Source organism: Sapajus apella, unplaced genomic scaffold (assembly GCF_009761245.1).
Source record: "Sapajus apella isolate SASKATOON/1434 unplaced genomic scaffold, GSC_monkey_1.0 scaffold45, whole genome shotgun sequence".
NCBI classification, from domain to species: domain Eukaryota; kingdom Metazoa; phylum Chordata; class Mammalia; order Primates; family Cebidae; genus Sapajus; species Sapajus apella.
Window position 1 is genome coordinate 19753778 of NW_022436985.1, and position 23879 is coordinate 19777656.

The 23879-nt window shown below is 36.9% G+C and overlaps 1 protein-coding gene across 1 annotated transcript in view; it reads right to left on the minus strand.

Moving 5' to 3' along the window:
- Window positions 1-23879, minus strand: part of MRPL1 (mitochondrial ribosomal protein L1) — a 102504-nt gene continuing 78625 nt past the window's right edge. The window contains exons 9-10 of the mRNA XM_032239553.1: window positions 3283-3364; window positions 1-306 (exon numbers count right to left, since the gene is read on the minus strand). Coding sequence (XP_032095444.1) covers window positions 188-306; window positions 3283-3364 — 201 coding nt within the window. The 3' untranslated portion in view covers window positions 1-187. The remainder of the gene's footprint in view (window positions 307-3282; window positions 3365-23879) is intronic.

Genomic DNA, 23879 nt, shown 5'->3' on the forward strand with positions numbered 1-23879 from the left:
GCAGATTCAGGCAAAGAGAAAATTTTATTTTCTTATTCTTGAAATGGTTGCAAGAATTTTCAATGTTAAAGTTCACTTTGAAGTACGATCAAGAAATAATGAGATACCAAATGTAAAAATTATGCAGTTTTCTAATTTTCTCCATTGCTTCTTAAACCACTGAAAATAATTTCACAGTTCAACACATTTAGGCATCTTCTTCTTCATTTTCTTCATTTTTTCCTTCTTTAGGCAACAATGGATCAATCTTGAGTAATAAACCTTCACTTGTTGAACTACGAAGGAAAGCACGTATCACAAAGGGACCTGGAAACAAAAACAAGAATCAACTTTGATTTTATTCCACAAAACCACTGCATGAGCAAATATAGTAAGTCCTCACTTAATATTCTAACTAGGTTCTTGGAAACTGCAACTTCGAGCAAAACAACTTATAAAGAAACCAGTTTTACCACAGGCTAACTATAATAAAGTTAAGTTTCTACAGCATATGTCTAGTCACAAAAATATCACCAAGCTTCTAAATAAAGACCTCAAACGCTTCTAATATTAACCATTGAAATAAATGTGAACTATACATACATTTAAGATTAATAAAAACAAGTAAGATAATTATTTACCCAACTTGGGGAATCAAAGTGACAGGAGTCATAGTAAAAACATAGCTACAGTTTTCACTTTGCAAACACTTATTCTTTAAGTCAAAGAATATGACTTAAATCAAAGAACAAGTGTTTGTAAAGTGAAACTGTAAGAAGCACCTCCTGCCACCCACCATGCAGTTCAAAAACAAACTAACAAATATGGTTGGTCCACTGAGTACTTTGATACCACATCATCTATTATCCTGCATTTGTATGATTATCATATAGTTGAGACATTTTTATTTTACAACAGTTTGTATTCATTCATTCATCTTCCAATTCCCTTATTCTAGTTCAGGGTTGTGGTGGCCAGAGCCTATCCCAGCAGGTCAGAACATAGGTGGGAACCAACTCTGGATAAGACAGCATCTCATTGCAGGGCACACGTACATACCTCCCATACTCACACTGGGACCATACAGACACACCAATTAGCCTAACATCCTTGGGATGGGGTTGGAAAGTGAGGTACCCAGAGAACACATGCAGACATGAGGAGAACATGCAAACTCCACACAGACAGAGGCTCTGGCCAGGAAGCTTTTTTTTTTTTTTTAATCAATGTTATAATGAAATGACATTGAAAAAACAGACGCTATTCAAAGACCTGCTGTACAAATATACAACAGGAAAACCTGTAGAACTCATGTCGTATTTTCACATGAAAAGTACTGTATTACTGAACTAATATTTTGAATTAAAAGGGGAAGACAGTTTCATTTCTAGAAGACAAACTAGTTGTACTCTAGAATATTAGAGATTTATCTTTGAAACTACACATACTCACTAATAATTCATTTCTCTCTTCGAGAAGATGATCACCTAGAGTTTATTTTATTGAAAAGTCAACAGTGAAGGGAGTAGGTGGTGATATTTACATTTGATGGAAATATTACGAATATTTATTTAAAACTGTCAGCACAGATGCTACCTTTATGTTACCACACAGTTGATAAAATTTCCTAAAAACTAAAATGCTTTTCTTAAGAACAATGTTAAGGGGCTTCATTTAAAACAGCAAAAACACAGCCAGGCACAGCAGCTCATGCCTGTAATCCCAGCACTTTGGGAGGCCAAAGTGGGTGGGTCACCTGAGGTCAGAGTTTGTCACCACCCTGACCAACATGGTAAGACCCCATCTCTACTAAAAATACAAAAATCAGCCAGCATGGTGGCAGACACCTGTAATCCCAGCTACTCAGGAAGCTGAGGCAGGACAATCACTTGAACCTGAGGGGCGGAGGTTGCAGTGAGCTAACATCATGCCACTGCATTTGGTGACAGAGCAAGACTCCGTCTCAAAAAAATAAAATAAAATGGCAAGAAGAGAATCCATATATTTAAACATGCTAAGGGGCTTTATTTGAAATAGCAAAAAGAGAATACCAACATTTTGAGGATTTGCTGCCCATCATCTACTCCTACTATTGTCTCAGAGGATGTTGTACTGAAATCAAAGTTCTCTGTGGACTGTAAGAATCTATACATGGGAGATTGAGGAGGGCTAACATTAGGAGAAATACCTAATAAAGATGACAGGGGGATGGATGCAGCAAATCACCATGGCACGTATATACCTATGTAACAAATCTGCATGTTCTGCACACGTATCCCAGAACTTAAAGTATAATAGAAAGAAAGAAAGAAAGAGAGAAAGAGAGAGAAAGAAAGAAAAAGAGAAAAAGAAAGAAAGAAAAAGAAGGAAGGAAGGAAGGAAGGAAGGAAGGAGGGAAGGAAGGGAGAGAGAGAGAAAGAAAAAGAAAAAGAAAAAGAAAAAGAAAAGAAAAGAAAAGAAAAGCAAGCAAGCATGCATATACAATTATTTAGTAGTATGGACATATTTAGGACAAGAGAATTAACAAGTGTGGTATTTATTCATCAGTATGGTTAACTCTCAAAGAAATGCAAAATAGCTTAAGATTGTGTTTTAATTATAAGCTTGGTTATCAAACTAAACCTGATAAATTCTTATTATGGTAAGCCTACAAATGAACAGTAAATTCAGTATAATGGACCCTTGCTTGGCTTCAACCATCCACAAGTGAAATTTGTCTGCGGAAGGAATTTGAAGAACACACAATGCAATGATAAAGGAATGGGACCAGCCGGTGTTCTAGCCTACTACACAACTTTCGAATCTCCATCGAGTTGAGTGATTCTCTATGAATCTACTCATTTATAAGTGACCTCATGACACAATAAAATGATCTTCTTTCTTTCCTGTAATAAATAAGATTAAGAAAACCAACTGCTAGTGCCAATGACAAAGTGAATGATCTGGCTTCAAAATACCATTTTAGAAATAATTCTAGTCCCTAACATCATTGTAAGTTTAAAGCAATCAGTTACAGTTTTCTTTCAAACTTTGTTACATTTGTTAGTAGTAATAATGTAGGAGTCTACAAAGGTTTCAGGATGCATTCCTTCTTAATGCTAGAGAAATGCTTTGGATAATTAAATTTTATTTTATTTATGTAATCCCTGGAAATATAAAACGTGCACGTTAACTTGATGTTTTATTTAATATTTTACATTTTGCTATTATACTTGCATGTTAACTTGATTATTTTCTTCATATTTTACATTTTTTAAAGTATCATAGGGTCATAGGGAAGTCTACCCTCAGCAAACCACTTACCCAAACTCAGCGGTCTGTGCCTACAAACTTCATTAATAACTGCTTGCAGATTGGCAGCTATCTGGTCACTTGACATATCCAACTGAAAGAAAAGAATACATGTAACATTAATGATTAGAAAGCAAGAAGATAATACAGTTATTCTAGACTATTTTTCAAATATTCAACCAATGCAAATTATCCATTAAGTGACCCTACTGTGAAAGGGAAAAACCTCTATAGTTCTTTGTCTCAAATGACACATTTACATGTCTTCACATGTCAAGATTTAATAGACTTATAGAACATATTACAGCAAATTGAAGTGGAAGATTTTCCACTTTAGAGTCCTTGACTTCCAAGTAATTTCCCCAAAGCATATCTTGGAGCAGAATACATCATTCCCTACACCCACCCCCCAAAGGAAACAATGATATTTTCCCTTGAAGTCTGTCAATTTAAAGGAAAGTAAGAAAATGTTTAGAAATTAATGTTTTCATGAGTCCAAAATAAAACTGCTTGCTACACGCATTCAGACAATACATCTCACATGAGACAATTTCAAGATATTGTCTAACATTGTAATTTTTCAAACGGTCTATGTAATAACGATTACCTTGTCATTAAGCAGTAAGTAAATATACAACGAATGAGTCGTATTCATAAAACTCTTAAACCTAACTTACACTCTTGAAAAGTCTTTGTGTTTATTATTCAAATTCAATGACTCTTATTCTTCCTAAATATTCCAGTTAAAATCTGTTATATTACATTCAAATATTTACAGGATTTTGCACTGTGCCAAATTAATCAGTTTCTTAAAATTCATGGCCAGGCACGGTGGCTCACACCTTTAATTCCAGCACTTTGGGAGACGGAGGTGGGAGGATCACCTGAGGTCAGGAGTTTGAGACCAGCCTGGACAACATGGTGAAACACTGTCTCTACTAAAAATATAAAAATTAGCCAGCTGTGGTGGTGGATGACTGTAATCCCGGCTAGTCGGGAGGCTGAGACAGGAGAATCATTTGAACGCAGGAAGCAAAGGTTGCAGTGAGCTAAGATCCCACTACGGCACTCCAGCCTGGGTGACAAGAGCAAAATTCTGTCTCAAAAAAAAAAAAAAAAATCACATAAAATTATAGTAGCATAACAGCCAAAAATCATATAGTACAACAGTTGAAGTCAAACAAGATTTTTGTTTTCCAAAGTCTCTGAGAGCACTGTGAGAAATGTGCCCCACATAAGCATAAAGAGAATTCCTCCTAAAAAAAATTATTTTATCATCATCAAACAGCATTTATTCAACACCCACTTGGGCATCATGCAGTACCGAATCCTAAATGAGAAAGGCGGAATTCTCATTTAGGAATTCCTCTCATTACTGGAGGAATTCTCACTTTATGCCAATCCGTAAGTAGAAGTTCTGAGAGGAAGAAAAATAAAAGCAATGCATAGTTCACTTTAAGTCCATAGACCATACAGACTTTAATTTGCATTGAAGCAAGTAGCTCACTGGCAGAGAAGGTATCTTACATATTTTATGTTGAAAAATTAAAAAGAAAAGGCTAAAGGCATCAGCATGTGTCCCTGCCTTCAACTCCCTCTTAATTCTCCACTTTACCTCAATTTGTCCTTCTTTCTATTATAAACTGAAGTAACCATCACAACTCTAATGAGTTCTACACCCCTTGCTAAAGACCTATACCTACTTTAAATTTGGAAAAGAGATAAAGGAAAAGCAAGGTTTCCAACCTATCTTTTTAAACAGTTACGAGCTGTATTGGTATATTATATACATTAAACTTCTCAGATTTTTGTAACTATACTCCTGCAGCTTTATATTGCCATTCCTATAGCAAGCTAAAATGACAATGTATGTTTCAAAAATATAAAACAATTATGCTCCCTGCAACTTTCATTATTAGGATGGCCTCAATGATTTTATCAATTTAAATTTAAAAAAAAAAAAAAAAACACAAAAAAATGTTTTAAAACACAGTTTAAGGTCAGGTGCGGTGGCTCATACCTGTAATCCCAGCATTTTGGGAGGCTGAGACAGGCAGATCATGAGATCAGAAGTTAGAGTCCAGCCTGGCCAACACAGTGAAACCCCATCTCTACCAAAAATACAAAATTTAGCTGGGCGTGGTGGTGGGCACCTGTAATCCCAGCTACTCAGGAGGCTGAGGCAAGAGAATCGCTTGAACCTGGGAGGTGAAGGTTGCAGTGAGCCAAGATCGCACCACTGCACTCCAGCCTGGGCAACAAAGTGAGATTTCGTCTCAAAAAAAAAAAAAAAAAGAAAAAGAAATGAAAATAAAAACATAGTTTATACTTTTGCCCAAATTTTAGCATCTTTATTATATGGTACTGTGCCCTCTACTGAATTTTAAAATATATGTATAGCCATAATACTTGTTAGATACTGTACAAAATTATGAAAATGTTACATATCTCAAAGGCATTACTGTGATTATTTAATTGGCTAGTGATGACAAGATAGATAGCTGTGTACAAAAATAAAATGGAAGTGTGCCTGAGTTGTATCAAAACTCACAAAGGAAATTCATTTGGGCTGATAATGATCTAGAGAGCTCAGGAAAGCAACACTTGCAAGGTTTGCTGCCTACTTCTCAGTCTGCACTTCCGATAGTACTTTCCCATGCAATAACATTTTATTTAACATAAGGAAGCAGGACGACTATTTTGAGGAGAAATTATCATCCATTAGATTACCAATAGCACAGCATATGACTTGGTACAGCAAGGGAAAAAAAAAAAACAGGAATGGGGTTGATCTTGAAGGGGAGATAGGACTATGTTAAGCACCATATTTGTGCTTGTGCACTTGTGTGTATTTGAATATGTAACAGTCACAATACTATCTATATTTAACTAAAGTGATTATCTACTGTAAGACAAAACAGTTATTCCTTATTCTGAAGCATATATGTTTTAAAACAAACAAACAAAAAACAAATAACATCGCTTTACTGAATCCTACTTTCTGCTTAGCAATCCCTTATTATATCAGAAACGATTCCCTAAGCAGATTAGATGGAAGACTTCTACAAAAGATGTCAGAATAATGACTCAGTGGATACAGGTAAACTTTATGTCTCCAACTCTGTTTAACTGAGATATTCCCCTTTTTGTGTAATTCCTAACCTTTTTATTCAATAACTTTCTTATCATTATGAGAAAACTAAAAATCAGTGGTTCTTAACCTTTTTTTTTTTTTTTCCGATCCCCTTGAGATGTACATGCCATAATTCATCTCAGGGCAACATGTAATCACAAGCATGTCCAAGCCAGTGATTCTTAAACATTTTTAGGTCATTGAATCTTGCTACAGAAAAAAATGCACATAAAGAACTTAGTCTGTACTACTAAGGCCTTCACAGATTCTCTGATTTAAAAGAAAGGGGATAAAAGAAGAAAGATTCCTGGGGAAAGTGTCTGAGTTAAAAAGGATCCCTGGGCCACACTTTGAGAACCACTAATACAGAAGTTAGTCTGTTCAAATATTTTGGAGGACTAAGGATTACAGTGTAAATAAAGGACTTTTACAATCTTACAGAAGACAGAACTGAAAAAGAAAAAAAAAAAGCAAAGTACACATACATGATTTTTAAACAATCACAAGTTCCTTCTAAAGTTGCAGCTTCTATTACTATAAATGTTCCAACAGCCTCTAGATGACTAATCACCTTTGATTGAAAACTGCAGAGAGGACCGCAGCTTTGAAAAAGCAATTGTTAGACCACTTGTCCTCCAAAATCCCTTCCAAATGTAATATTCTAAGACTATATAAAGTGTGGCCTGGAAAAAGGCTTTTGAAGATGGGCCAAAACTCATAATTTCCATGACTCCAAACAGTCTAAAGCAAGAAAAGAATGATTATCTATATGTCTCCTATGCAACATAAAGTAGTAGTAATAATAATGACAATAATCGATGGTGTAGCTCTGTTTATTGGGTACTTACTTTGGGCTAAGCTCTAAGTGTTCACATAGATATTCATTTCTCCCAAGACCTTATGAGATAGGTGCTATTATTATCCTTTATTTACACTTATAAACTGAGACTCAGAAAACTCTATAACTTATTCATGGGCACACACATGGTAAGGAGTGGCCCAGTAGCTATGTGTCTGAGAACTTAAGGCAGACAAACCCCACTTCCACCACCTTACTAGCTTATGGCTCTGGACAAAGCTATTACAAGTTGGTGATTTTTTTTTTCTTTGAGACAGAGTCTTACTCTGTTGTCACCCAGGCTGGAGTAAAATGGTGCAATCTCAGCTCACTGCAAACTTTGCCACCTGGATTCAAGAGATTCTCCTGCCTCAGCCTCCCAAGTAGCTGGGATTGTAGCACTCGCCACCATGCCCAGCTAATTTTTGCATTTTTAGTAGAGACGGCGTTTCACTAAAAATGAATCCCCGTCTCTACTAAAAATACAAACCCCGTTGGCCAGGCTGGTCTTGAACTCCTGACCTCAGGTGATCCGCCCACCTCGGCCTCCCAAAGTGAAGCTGGTCATCTTTATATAAGGAAAATGAAGTATCAGTTGTCTGAAAAACACAAATGAGCATGTTGTATACTAAGGGGAGAAAAAAAGGAAAACTAAGTGAAACACTAAAACAGTATACATTTAAGAGGGAAAAATAAGAATTTTTCTGTCTGCCTAATGAATCCTTTACTACCTTCCTAATTTTTAGATGTTAACACCATACAATTTAGCAACATTTACTAGCCCCTACTCTGTCAAGCAACACAGGGAACCAGGAACAGAAAGATGAATAAGATACAAACTTTGCCCTTAAGGAGATTACAAGCTAGACACTAAAACACAACTGATTGATAAGGAAGGCTTTACTTATACCAAAGAAGGTGATATCTAAGCTGAGTCTTAAAGGATGAAGAATTTTGAAGGACAAAGAGGATCTTCTAGGCAGAGGGACCAGCATCAGGTAATAAGACAAAGGTGGATCAGGAGAATCCACAGACCCTTTGAAGGAAGTGGATTGCTCTGGCAGTCCCCAGAGACAGCTGAAAAACTGTGCTGCTATCCATGGCTGAGAGACCTGAAGACAGTTCACATCAGAGTACTTTGTGCAGACATGCCCCAGTACCAGCCCGGAGCCTGGTAACTCTGCTGGGTGGCCAGCTCCAGAAGAGAAATAATAATCACTACAGTTTGGCTCTCAGGAATCCCCATCCCTAGGGGACGGAGGAGAGCACTACATCAAGGGAGCGCCCAGTGGGACAAAAAATCTGAACAGCAGTTCTTGAGCTTCAGAACATCTCTCTGACATAGTCTGCCCAAATAAGAAGGAACCAGAAAAACAACTGTGGTAATATAACAAAACCAAGGTTCTTAAACAGCTCCCAAAAGATCACACACAGCTTTATCAGCAAAGGATTGCAATGGATCTAAATCAAGAAGAAATCCCTGAATTGCCAGAAAAAGAATTCAGGAGGTTGATTATTAAGCCAATCAAGGGAGGCACCAGAGAAAGGTGAAGTCTAACTTAACGAAATCAAAACAGTAATACAAGATATGAAGGGACAAATCTTCAGTGAACTAGGTAGCATAAATAAAATAATCACAACTTCTGGAAATAAAGGATACACTTCAAGAAATGCAAAATGTACTGTAAAGTCTCAACAATAGAATCAAACAAGCAGAATAAAGAACTTCACAGTTTGAAGACAAGATTTTTGAATTAACTCAATCCACAAATATAAAGAAAAGAGAATCGAAATAAATAAAGCCTCCAACAAGTTGGGATTGTGTTAAATCATTAAAACTAAGAATAATTGATGTTCCTAAGGAAGAAGAGAAATCTGAAAGTTTGAAAAACATATTTGAGGGAATAATCGAGGAAAATTTACCAGCTTTGCTAAAGATATAAATATAAAACAACTCAAAGAACGTCTGGGAAATTTATCACAAAAAGATCATTGCCTAGGCCCATGGTCACCAGGTTATCCAAAGTCAAGATGAAGGAAAGGATCTTAAAAGCCGTGAGGAAAAAGTACCAGGTAACCTATAAAGGAAAACCTATCAGATTAACAGCTGATTTCTCTGCAGAAACCCTACAAGCTAGAAGACATTAGGGCCCCATCTTCAGCCTCCTTAAAAAAAACAAAAAAAATTATCAATCAATAATTTTGTATCCAGTGAAACTAAGCTTCATAAATGAAGGAAAGATACAGTCTTTTTCAGACAAACAAATGCTGAGAGAATATGCCACCACCAAACCAGCACTAGAAGAACTGCTAAAAGGAGTTCTAAATCTTGAAACAAATCCTTGAAATACACCAAAATAGAACTACCTTAAAACATAAATCTCACAGGACCTATAAAACAAAAACATAATAAAATTTTCAAAAAAGTATCCAGCAACAAATAGCACAACGAATAGAATAGTACCTCACATCTCAATACCAATGTTGAATGTAAGTGGCCTAAATGCTTAAAAGATACGGAATAGCAGAATGGATAAGAATTAACCAACCAAGCATCTACTATCTTCAAGAGACTAACATAACACAGAAGGACTCAAATCAACTTAAGTAAAGCGGTGGGAAAAAAATATTCCATGCAATGGACACCAAAAGTGACCAGGTGTAGCTATTCTTATATCAGGCAAAACAAACTTTAAAGCAAAAGCAGTTAAAAAAAAAAAAAAGATATAATATTTTGACATTACAAAATGACAAAAAACTTGTCCAACAGGAAAATATCATAATCCTAAATATATATGCACCAACACTGGAGCTCCCAAATTTATAAAACAATTACTACTAAACCTAAGAAATAAGGTAGACAACAACATAATAATAGTGGGAGATTTCAATACTCCACTGACAGCACTAGACAGGTCATCAAGACAGAAAGTCAACAAAGAAACAATGGATGTTAAATATACCCTATATCAAATGAACTTAACAGATATTTACACAACATTCTACTCAGCAACTGCAAAATATACATTCCATTCATCAGCACATGGAACATTCTCCAAGATAAACCATGTGATAGGCCACAAAACAAGTCTCAATAAATTTAAGAAAACTGAAATTATATCAAGGACTCTCTCAGATCACAGTGGAATAAAAGTGAAATTCAACTCCAAAGGGAACCCTCAAAACCATGGAAATTAAACAACTTGCTCCTGAATGATCATTGGGTTAATATAAAATCAAGATTAAAATTTAAAAATTCTTTGAACTGAAAGATAATAGTGATAAAACCTAGCCAAACCTCTGGGATTCGGCAAAGGTAGTGCTAAGAAAGCTCATAGCCTTAAATGTCTACACTGGAAAATCTTAAAGAGCACAAATAGACAATCTAAGGTCATACCTCAAAGAACTAGAGAAACAAGAAGAAACCAAACCCAAACCCAGCAGAAGAAAAGAAATAAGATCAGAGCCGAACTAAATGCAGTAGAAACAAACAAACAAAAATACAAAAGATAAATGAAACAAAAGGCTGGCTCTTTGGAAAGATAAATAAAATTGATAGATTATTAGTGAGATTAACCAAGGAAAGAAAAGAAAAAATCCAAATAAGCTCAATTAGAAACGAAATGGGAGATATTACAACTGATACCACAGAAATACAAAAGATCATTCAGGGCTACTCCGACACCTTTACACACATAGAAAACCTAGAGGAGATGGATAAATTCCTGGAAATATACAACCCTCCTAGATTAAACCAGGAAGATATAGAAACTCTGAACAGACCAATAACAAGCAATAAGATTGAAATGATTAAAAAAACAAAAACAAACAAAAAAAAAAAACACTGCCAACAAAAAATTCCAGAACCAGATGATGAATTCACAGCTGAATTCTACCAGACATTCCAAGAAGAACTGGTACCAATCCTGCTGACACTATTCTACAAGATAGAGAAATAGGAAATCTTCCCTAAATTGTTCTACGAAGTCAATATCACCCTAATACCCAAACCAGGAAAGAACATAAAAAAACTACAGATCAATATTTGTGATAAATATTGATGCAAAAAACATTTTTTTTGAGACAGAGTTTTGCTCTTTTTGCCTAGGCTGGAGTGCAATGGCACAATCTCAGCTCACTGCAACCTCTGTCTCCTGGGTTCAAGCGATTCTCCTGCCTCAGCCTCCCAAGCAGCTTGGATTACAGGTATGTGCCACCATGCTCGGCTAATTTTGTATTTTTAGTGGACACAGGGGTTTCACTATGTTGGTCAGGCTGGTCTTGAGCTCCTGACCTCAGGTGATCCACCCACCTCAGCCTCCCAAAGTGCTGGGATTATAGGTATGAGCCACCGCTCCCGGCCTATAGATGCAAAAATCCTTCACAAAATACTAGCTAACCAAATCCAACAGTATATCAAAAAGATAATCCACTATGATCAAGTGGGTTTCATACCAGGATATAGGGATGATTTAACATACGCAAGTCAAATGTGATATACCACATAAACAGAATTAAAAACAAAAATCACTTGATCATTTCAATAGATGCAAAAAGCTTCTGACAAAAACCAACATCACTTAATGACTAAAACCTTCAGCAAAATCAGCATAGATGGGATATACCTTAATGTGATAAAAGCCATGATGACAAACCCACAGCCAAGATAACACTGAATGCGAAAAAGTTGAAAGCATTTCCCCTAAGAACTGGAACAAGACAGGGATGCGCACTCTTACCACTTTTATTCAACATTGTACTGGAAGTCCTAGCCAGAGCAATCAGACAAGAGAAAGAAAGAAAGGATATTGAAATCAATAAAGAGGAAATCAAATTGTCACCATTTGCTAATGATAGGATCATATACCTTAAAAACCCTAAAGACTCCTCTAAAATGCTCCTAGAACTGATAAATTAATTCAGCAAGGTTTCAAGATACAAAATTAATGTACACAAATCAGTACCTCTGCTATACACTAAGAGCAGCCAAGCTGAGAATCAAGTCAAGAACTCAATCTCCTTTACAATAGTTGCAAAAAATAAAATAAAATACTTAGGAATATGCCTAACCAAGGAGGTGAAAGACCTCTACAAGGAAAACTAAAAAACACTACTGAAAGAAATCATAGACAACACACACAAATAGAAACATATCCCATGCTCATGGTTAGGCAGAATTAATATTGTGAAAATGACCATACTGTCAAAAGCAATATAAAATTCAGTGAAATTCCTCTCAAAATATCACCATTATTCTTCACAGAACTAGAAAAAAAATCATAAAATTTATATGGAACCAAAATGAGCCCAATTAGCCAAAGCAAGCCTAAGCAAAAAGAACAAATCTGGAGGCATCATATTACCTGACTTCAAACCATACTATAAGGCCATAGTCATCAAAACAGCATGGAACTGGCATAAAAACAGGCATATAGACCAATGGAACAGAATAGAGAACCCAGAAATAAACCCAAATACTTATAGCCAACTCATCTTTGCCAAAGCAAACAAAAACATAAAGTTGGGAAAGGATACTCAAGTCAACAAACATGCTGGGATAATTGGTTAGCTACATGCAGGAGAATTAAACTGGATCCTCATCTCTCACCTTATACAAAAATCAACTCAAGACGGATCAAGAACTTAAATCTAAGACCTGAAACTACAAAAATTCTAGAAGATGACATCAGAAAAACCCTTCCAGACATTGGCTTAGGCAATGACTTCATGTCTAAAAACCCAAAAGCAAATGCAACAAAAACAAAGATAAATAGATGGGACTTAATTAAACTAAAAAGCTTCTGCACAGCAATAAACAATTAGCAAAGTAAACAGACAATCCACAGAGTGGGAGAAAATCTTTGCAATCTATACATCAGACAAAGGACTAACATCCAGAATCTACAAGAAACTGAAAGAAATCAGGAAGAAAAAAACAAACAATCCCAACAAAAAGTGGGCTAAGGACATGGAGAGACAATTCTCAAAAGAAGATACACAAATGGCTAACAAACATATGAAAAAAACAACATCACAAAAGATCAGAGAAACACAAAGCAAAACCACAATGTGCTATCATTTTACTCCTACAAGAATAGCCATAATCCAAAAATCAAAAAATAATAGATGTTGGCATGGATGTGGTGAAAAGGGAACACTCTTATACTGCTGGTGGGAATGTAAACTACTAACAGTACAACCACTATGGAAAACAGTGTGTAGATTCCTTAAAAATTAGAGTAGAACTATCATTTGATCCAGCAATTCCACTACTGGGTATCTACCAGAAGAAAAGCGTCATTACAAGAAAATGATACTTGCAAATGTATGTTTATAGCAGCACAATTTGCAATTGTAAAAACAGTCCAAATGCCCATCAATCAACGAATGGATTAAGAAATTGTGTTATGTATATATACCACAATTCTATTGTATTCCATAGTGTGTGTGTGTGTATACATACAAGTATTCCATGGTGTGTGTGTGTGTGTGTATATATATACATATATATATACACACACACACACACACCATGGAATACAACTCAGCTATGAAAAGGATTGAAATAATGGCATTCACAGCAACCTGGATGGAATTGGAGACCATTATTCTAAGTGAAGTCACTCAGGAATAGAAAAACGAACATTGCATGTTCTCACTCATAAGAGGGAGATGAGCTATGAGGATGCAAAGGCTTAAGAATGATATGTGGACTCTGGGAAATCAGCAAAAAGGGTGGGAGGGGAGTGAGGGATAAAAGGCTACATACTGGGTACAGTGTACACTGCTTGGGTGATGGGTGCATCAAAATCTCAGATATCACCACTAAAGAACTTATTCATGTAACCAAATGCCACCTGTTCCTCAAAAACGTATTGAAATAAACAAATAAAAAAATTTTTTAAAAGGTGGGTCAGAGGACCATGAAGTAGCTCATTATATCTAGGTCCAGGGTTACAAACTCAAATGCCTACAGTGGTCAAAGTAGGAAACACGTACAAGTGAGGAGGACTGGGTTTCAGTGCATATGCTTATACCACGTGTGTGATACAGGTTGTGCAGAGGTGGAGAGCAACTACACCAAGCTGGCAGAGTTGCTACACCAGGGGTTAACAGACTGAGGGCTGTGGGGCCAATGTCATCAGAATTGATTTGTCAGGAACAGCTAAAAATCTGGATTTCTATGTGATACTGTCCAGTTTTTAAATGCTGATTCAATAAGACAAAACAGGCCACCACCACTAATTGGGCCCAACAAAGTAAGACTAGGGGCCAAATTCAGCCTGCAAGCTGCCATTTGTAACTGGTCTTCCTGTTGCACAACTGAAAACAGCAGGAAATACTGAATTTGAACCTGAGGTAGTGATCTGAAACTAGGTTGCAAGGTGATTTAAAGGTAAAGATCTTAAGAAATACCCTGTCAACAGTGAGAAGCCATTTAATGTTTCTAAGCAGATAAATGGCGTATCTGATCTATATTTTAGAAAGAATTCTAGAAGAAGAGTATGAAACAGGAGTTGGCATACTTTGTTTGTAAATGGTAAGGCAGTAAATATTTTAGGCTTTGCAGGCCAAATGGCCTCTGTCACAATTCTTCCATTTCTGCTCTTCTGGTGCAAAAGAAATCATAGACAATACATAAATGAGCACAGCTGTATTCTAACAAAACTTTATCTACAAAAACAGGTGGAGAGCTGCATTTGGTCTACAGTTCAAAGTTTGCTGACTCCTTGTATAGAAGGCAGACTGAAGGATGTCTGAGGAAATGAATGAGTAAAAGCCACCATTTTTGTTTTGTAAGTTTTTGCTAGAGCAGAAGCATTTTTTGTTTTGTTTTGTATTGTTTTTAAAGAAAGCATTGTTGGGTGCTGACAGACTTCTGGTTTCCTACTATGTCTACTATGCAGTTGAGACTTAGGGTTTCCTACTATGTATCTACTATGCAGTTGTCTGGCTAAGAAATGCTTTGTCATTTAAAATTTTTTAAATGCTTAGCAATGGTTTCAGTAGCTGATATAAATTTTATATATGCACTTGAAACAAGTTTCTTCAAGATTCACAATGAAGACCCAAATCTGAAAGGAAAAAAGGCTTTTAGTACCCTATATTCTAAAGAAAGATGCCAACAATTAAGGCCACCAAAAAGGTCCCACCATAATCAACACCCAAATCAAGTAGAAGCAGAAAGACAAGTGAGGAGGCAAGACTCCAAGAGGCTCATGTGTAAAGACTGGAGGGTACTTGCAGGGAAGAGACTGACTGATTGAACATGTCCTATATGAAAGACATCAAACCAGTTAAGAGCCACCCAAAACAGGGACCACAAATATGGGTACGGAAGTAGAGGCATTTGGGTTGTCCCCCTTAATCTCCTCTTTAGGCACCTACCCCGGAGCAGTTAGGCATGCAAAAGGCACTGGAAGCCAGGTATTTAGAACTGAGTATTCTAAGGTCAAACCTTGGAGGCTGAAATCGCAATAAACACTCCCCACTTCAGGTCACACATGCCATCAAAGCCTGGCTCCAAATTAGGCAAGGGAAATCTTTGGATATGAGATTAGAGTTTTGAACTGGATCAGGCTGTACTTTCAATTATACACAGCCACTGGAACTATCAGATCTGTCTAGTATACCTGCGCCTAACAGAAAAGGGTACTACTACAGGGCACGGTTGAAAGAAAAAGAAGAAAACAATGTCATGTTTATACCTCACTAAGTTCATTCTTCTTCTTCTTGCTTTTTGAGACAGTATTTTGTTCTGTCACTCAGACTGGAGTGCAATGACACAAACATACCTGACTACACCCCTGGCCTCCTGGCCTCAAGCAATCTTCCCATTTCAGCCTCTCAAGTAGCCAGGACCACAGCCATGCACCACCATGCTTGGCTAATTTTTAAATTTTTTGTAGAAATGGGGTCTCGGCCTTGCTGCCCAGGCTACTCTTGTACTCCTCGGCTCAGGCGACTCTCCCACCTCAGCCTCCCAAAGTGCTGGGATTACAGGCATGAGTCACTGTGCCTGGTCTAAATTTGGATTTTTTAATAAACAGTTACACATTCATATATAGACACAGAATGTATTCTGTGTGTATGAGAGCTCTGAATTTATGTTCATTAGAATGATATTTATAATAATGAGATATCAGAAACAATCTAAATGCCCAACAAAATAAGGTTGAATAAATTATGATGTATCTATATAACAGGCTATGAAACAGCTATTAAAAAGATACTTTGCAAGGATTTTAATGACATGGGAAAGTGTTCAAGATACAGTGTTAAAGGGAAAAGAACACGAAACTCAATATATAATAGAAAAGCAATTACATAAAGAAAAAAATATGTGCATACAGAAAGAGCAGTAACAAAAAGTACTAAAATGGTGAACGATTACAGGAATTTTGAATTTTTATATTCTTACCTAGGCTACTCAATATTTTCTAAATATTTCATTATGTGCATTTATTACCTCTTAATAAAAAATTAGTTTTAGTTTAGCATTTAAAATTATTAAAACCAGCCCTTTAAGAGGCTATAAAATGAAGGATATAGTTTACTTCTTAATGAAGATACAAAGCAATGTAAGAATTGTTCTCACTGTCAATCTAGGGGCATAGACCCAAACCCCTGACTAACCACCACCACAGCTCCTAATAAGCTAATTATGTTGCTATATGTTTACATATTTGTAAATTACATTTTTAAAATTGAAAGGTAGTAAAATTGACTTTTTTGGGGGGGTGTATCTTTTTAAATTCATACATACATTCAAGTAATGACCACTTCAATACAGGATACAGAATCCAAAAAATTCCCTTATGCGCTTTTTCTCAGGCACAAACACCATCCACTCCTGACTCCTGGTAACCACTGATTTGTTTACCAGTGTTCTTTTTGAAAATGTCATATAAACAGAATAACAATATATAACCCATTAAACAATAACTTCCCACTGCACCCTTCTTCCAGCTCCTGGTAACCACCATTCTACTTTCTGTCTCTATGCATTTGACTGTTACAGGTACCTCATACAAGTGGAATTATGCAGTATTTGTCCTTTTATGACTGGCTTTTTTCACTTAACAAAATGTTCTCAAGGTTCATGCATGTTGTAGGACGTATCAATTTCCTTCCTTTTTAAGGCTGATCATATTGCATTCCATGTGTGTGCTGCATTTTATTTATTTATCCATTCATCTGTTAATTGTCACATGGGTTGCTTGTACTTCTGGTTCCTGTGAATGACGCCATCATCCGTTCAAGTCCCAGCTTTGAATTCTTCTGGGTATATATCTAGAAGTGGATTTGGTGGATCGTGTAATTCTATGTTTTGAAGGAACTGCCATATTGTTTTTCATAGCAGCTACAGTATTTTACATCCTACCAGCAATAAATAAGAGTTCCAATTTCCCTATATCCTCACCAACACTTGTTATTTTGTTTCTATAATTAATAGCCATCCTACAGAGTATGAAGGGGTATCTCATAGTGATTTTAATTTGCATTTTCCTGATAGCTAATAATGTTATATGTTTATTGGCCATTTGTATATCATCTTTGGAGAGCTATTCAGGCTCTTTGCTCATTTTCAAATTATTTATCTTTTTATTATTGAATTGTAAAAGTTCTTTATGTACTCTAGATTCAAGCCTCATATCACATATATGATTTCCAGATATAACCGATTCAGTGGGTTGCCTTTGTGCTCTATTCATAGTCATTTAATGCACAAAAGTTTTAAATTTGGATGAAGTCCAATTTATCTACTTCTTCTTTTGTTGCCTGTGCTTTTGGTGTCAGTAAGTAATCACTTCAGATTAGCTTCTTTCTCCTAGGTTACAGTATGCAACCTTTTGAAATTCTAAGTTGATGTGCCTATACAACAGCTCATACCTTTTTAATTGCTGAGTAGCATTCCACTATATGATGCATCAGAGATTTTTTTCACATGTAGGAAAATATCTGTGAACACAATTGGATCTTGCCAGCTTTTGATAATTATCAATAGAGTTACTGTAAACATTTGTGTTCAGATATCTGTGTGAATGAAGGTTTTCATTTCACTTTAAATTTTTCATTCTGTGGAGTTAAAAACCCACAGTAGAATTGCTGGGACATATGGTAAATATATGATGAGCTTTTGTAAGATAACAGCCATTTTCCACAGCAGCTGTACTATTTTGTATTCCTACTGGAAACATATGAGAGTTGCAGTTTCTCCTCAATCCTGTCATTATTTCTTTAAGTAATTTTCGGTACCATACTTCCTCCTTTCCTTCCAGAACTCCACTAATGTGAAACTTAGATCTTTTGTTACTGTCCCACAGGACCCTAAGGCTCTCTCCATTTTTCCCAGTCTTCTGACTCTGCTTTTCAGATTGGAAAATTTCTATGATCTGTGAGTTCCCTGACTCTCCTCTGTCATCTCCATTTATTTCATCTCCAGGAGTTTATAGTCTTATGAGTCACTTTTCCAAGTTCCACACTCTGCTTGATCTCCCCAGTACTTCTGGGTTCCCTGGGGCTCACCTTTTCAGTTCTGCCAAGAAAGCTGGAGCTTTATTTACCCAGTTCTGACACTTTTTGCAACCAAACGTTTCTTTACTGAGGGCCAGCTAGCCCTCAGAGGACAAAGAGAGAGAAAAAAGCAAGGGTGGCATGCCCCACCCTCTTATGACCACAGCTCCTCTAATCAGAGAAAAGTTCTAGCTGAGTATTGTGGCTCACACCTGTCATTCCAGCACATTGGGCAGCTGAGGCTGGAGGATCACTTGAGAACAGGAGTTCAAAGCCAGCCTGGGCAACATAGCAAGACCCCATCTCTAAAAATAAAAATTAGCTACATGTGGTGGAGTGCAAGTAGTCCTAGCTACTTGAGAGGGTGAAAAAGGAGGATCCCTTGACTCCAAGTTTGAAGTTACAGTGAGCTATGCTTACATCACTGCACTCCAACCTTGACAACACAGCAAGACCTGTCTCAAATTTTTTTTTTTTTTAAAAAAAAGGAAAGTGCCCTTCTCTTAAAGTTTTAGATACTTGTGCCTTACCCTACACAAGTGGTCCCAAACTTTTTAGCACCAGGGACCAGATTTGTGGAAGACAGTTTTCCCAACAGAGTGGGGGTGGGAGGTTCAGAATGATTTAAGCACATTATATTTATTATGCACTCTATTTCTGTTATTATTACATTGTAATATATAATGAAATAATTATACAACTCACCATGATGTAGAATCAGTGGGGGCCCTGAGCTTGTTTTCCTGCAACAAGATGGTCCCGTCTGGGGAGGATGGGAGGCAGTGACACCCGAAGTGTGTTGCTTATGTCCAGTCTGCTCTGTAATTTCATTTTGGTTTCTGACACTGCAGAAAACCCTGCTTCACGAAGAGGATGCTGGAAATGGAAGCAGGCTTTCCGGTGCTTTTGTGGCAATCTCAGGATACTCCACAATGACTTTAATCCAGAACATAGGGAGATTTGAAGCTGTCTCAAACATACTTTCAAGGCCACCGTCATTTGTGATCTCACAAATGGGCCAAGGATCTATTCCTTCCCAGTTCAGGGGCCTTTTGTGGTTGGGAAGTAATGCTCAAACTCTTTTGAAAGCTGAGAGAGGTGATCATGCACCAGCTGGCAAAAAGGAGGCCCTGGATCAGTCTCTTTCAAAATCTCCGCTAATGTTTAAAACATGTTAGAAATCCCAGTGTTCACGTAATCACCCCCATAATTCCAGTTTGACTTTGAATGCAGCCCCTTTATCTGCCTGCTTGAACACAGTTGTTCTTCTCCCCTGAAGTAGCAGATTGAGTTTGTTGAGAAGGCTGAATATGTCACACAAGTTAGCAAGTTTTGTGACCCAATCTGTGTCACTGAAATGTGCTGCCAGTGTGACTGTTTTTTTTTTTTAAAGAAATCTCTGAAGCAGCTCTCGTAACTCAAAAACTCCAGCCAGTGGCCTATCTTTAGAAAGTTGTCTCACTTCTGTGTATAAGATAAGACATTTATGCTCTGCGTCCATCACAGAGCTGGATGAACAGATGTGAGGTGAGGGCACGTACTTTAACATGGCTGACAATTTTGGTCACATCCTACAAAACGTTTTTAAGTTCAGGTGACATTTTTCAGCTAGCTGGCATCTCTCTATGGATGACACAGTACGTAGACTCACATTCAGAAGTGACCTCTTTCACCCAATTAGTGAAACCAGAAAGCCGTCCAATCATGGTAGCCACTCTGTCTGTGCATATACCAACACATGATGACCAATTCAGTTTTCCTCATATGTAATCATTCAAAGACTTGAATAGTTCTGCACCTCTGGTGTTGCTTGGCAACCAAAGTGCACATAACGTATCTTCATACACATACTCCTGAAAAATGTATCACACAAAAACAAGCATTGTTGCCTTGCTAACATCAGTAGATTTGTCAACCTGGATTGTGTGTCACAGTGATTCATTAATCCTCTCTAACCACTGTGCTTCAATATCTTCTGCTATTTCATCAATTCATAGAGTTAAGGTGCTAGCCAACAGAGGAACATGTGCCACCTTTCGAATGCAGCTTCTCCTAAAAGTTCAAAACAAACGTCCTTAGCAGCAAGCAGTATCAACCCCTCACCAATAGTAAAGGGCTTCTTAGCTTTAGCAATGTGGTTAGCCACTAAGAATGATGCTCTCCGTGTAGATGCATTTGATGAAGTGGTGGCCTTCAACAATTGCTTCTGTTCTTCAAGTTCATGTTTTTTTCTTTTGGAAAACTCCAAAGGCTTGTCTTTTAGTGAAGAGTGCGTGGCCTCTATATGACAAAGCAGTTTTGAAGGTTTCATGGCTTCATTCGATAGCCAGTCACCACACATTATAGAAAGTGGGCTTGCAGAATGTGAATCACCTGTTGCAACAAATCCATAATTTAAGAAGGAATCTTGCTCTTGCTATTTCTTTTAAATGCAGCTTTCTTTTTGTTGGCCATCTTAGAGTCTTCTGCTGTCTCATCATTGAGTCTTTCCCCCTTTTCAAAGAAGCTCTCCAGTGGCATTTGTTTTTTTCTCATTTTGGCTAGGGTTTAGCCTGTGGCCTTACCAAAATTGTTACTAAGATAAGTGTGCAGTGTGGGAAGAGGTGCAGATGGAAGTGGTAAATCCAATAATGGATGGGCCATACACTGACTAAAGTAAATGTTGGGTTCTGACTTAAAGCCTGCCACCAAATGCAGCTATACAATTGAAGTACATCAACTTACCTGTCACTATAAAGCCTGCCACCAGATGCAGCTTGTCACCTGCCACTCACTGATAGGGTTCTGATATGAGACTGCAGCAACTGATTTATTTATGGGTTCTGTGTAGTCAAACCTCTCTGCTAATGTTAATCTGTATTTGCAGTCACTCCCCAGCACTAGTATCACTACCTCGGCTCCACCTCTGATCATCGGGCATTAGATTCCCATAAGGGGCACGCAATCTAGATCCCCTGTATGCACAGTTCACAATAGGGTTTGCACTCCAATGAGAATCAAATGCTGCCACTGATCTGACATGAGACAGAGTTCGGGTGGTAGTGGGAGCCATGGGGAACAGCTGTAAATACAGATGAAGCTTTGCTTGCTCACCCACCACTCACTGTCTGTTGTGAGGCCCAGTTCATAATAGGACACCAACATTACCAGTGCCCGGGGACTGGGGACCCCTGCCCTATACCTACTGTTACTACAAGGAGACATGATTTCCACTTCTCAAGCCTGCAACTGGAAGGTTTATCCTGGAGCTCTCTCTGCCTACACTTAGGTCTGCTACCTAGTTTCACGCAGTGTTGAGAGCAGGCCAGGTGACAACAGGAGACAAATGGCAAACTTGCCACCAGTCTGATGGTACTTCAAAATCTGATCTTCTCTCCCAACCTGCTATTATTTTATAATTACTTTTTTATTATTTCATTTATTATTTTGTAACTACCATTTTATTATTTTATAACCACTTTTCAGACTCCTCAAGTAGTTATTCCACGTATTCTGTCCAGGTTTTATAACAGCTGCATTCAGTGGGAGAGAGAGGATGTCGTGTGATTATGCCGTCTCCCAGGTTTATACAATATCTACTTATATTTTAACCTTGGTAAACATTTTATGTAAACAGACAGATGGTAAACATTGTAGACTTTAAGGGCAACTTATGATTTCTGTTCCATATTCTTCTCTTTTTTTTTTTTTCTTTAATAAAACCCTGTAAAATGATTCTAAGCCTACAGGCCATACAAAAACAAACTATAGAGCCATTGTTCACCAACCTCTGTTTTAGAAGACATTATTTATCTATAAATACATGAAAATTTATATAAAGACAAGCTGTGATATTAGCTATGTTTTACATCACTTTAACAAATTAATATTTGCCAAAATCTGTAATGGGAGAAGGGTGACCTGAGGCAAAAGCAGCTTTTATCATTATTTACAATAAAGCTGTTTGAAAAATGCTTAACTTTGTATTTATATTTAATAATTCATAACATGGTCTTGTAGATGTCTTATTTACTGTAAATACTGTATTAGTAAATGTTATTGTTTTAGATGTAATACTAATGACACTCACAAGGAATTATCTTTCAGATCCATTTAATTTCTTCTCCCAGCATTTGAATAAAGATGGATTTCTGTAAAAGCTATCAAATTTATCCACTGGTTTTAAATTTGTTTTTATTTTTATTTGTACTTAGAGATGTGGGGTCTTGCTATGTTGCCCAGATTAATCTCGAACTCACAGGCTCAAGAAATAGTCTTGCTCATCCTCCTGAGTAGCTGAGACTGCAGGCATGAGTCACCATGCCCAGCTTATCACTGTTTTTTAAATAAAGCCAACAAAAGAAAGCTGTCTATGCAGCAAAGTGGCTGGCAAAGGAAAGCAGATCAGTTTACTCCCTTTATACACATTATACATTGATATTTTTCGTCATGTGTCATTCTGTTATCCATTGTAAATAGAATGGGTTAATGAGAAAAGTTAGCTATTTCTCTCAAATGGTTTGGTTTTTCTTATGATATTATTCAAATCTGTTAGTAGTGGAGAGTCACACTCTCAATTTCCAAAAGTTCTGGGAAATTAACATCTGATTTCATGATACTATAGGTAAGAAAACTAAAAATGATAAATTATTTTTGATAAAAAAGTTTTTGATCAAAATTAATTCAAAGAATGTAACCTAAAATACTGCAAGGATGATTCATCCCAACTAAATATACTTCTCTTATGATAAAACAACAAAGACAGAGCTAGTACAGAATGGATTCTGGACAAATATTAGTTTCTTTCCTTTCTTAGCTCCATATCCTTGGAGATCTAAGATCTATTGCCAGCCCATTTCCTCTACTTTACATTCTACAGTTTATGTTCCTCTCTTCATAATTCCCTTATTCATGACACAGCACACTATAGTACACCAAAAATAATGCAACAAAGGAAAAGTTAATTATTAACGAGAAGGAATAAAGGAAAAAGAGGAAGGGAAGCAGCAGTGAGCCATGAGCCAATGGGCTGCTGCTTTTATCCAGTTATTGTTTGAAGATTTAAGCAATATTCCTGGCTAGCTACTCTTTCAACCTATGGACCCAGTTGCTTCAAAATAAGCATTTAATTTCCATGTCTTA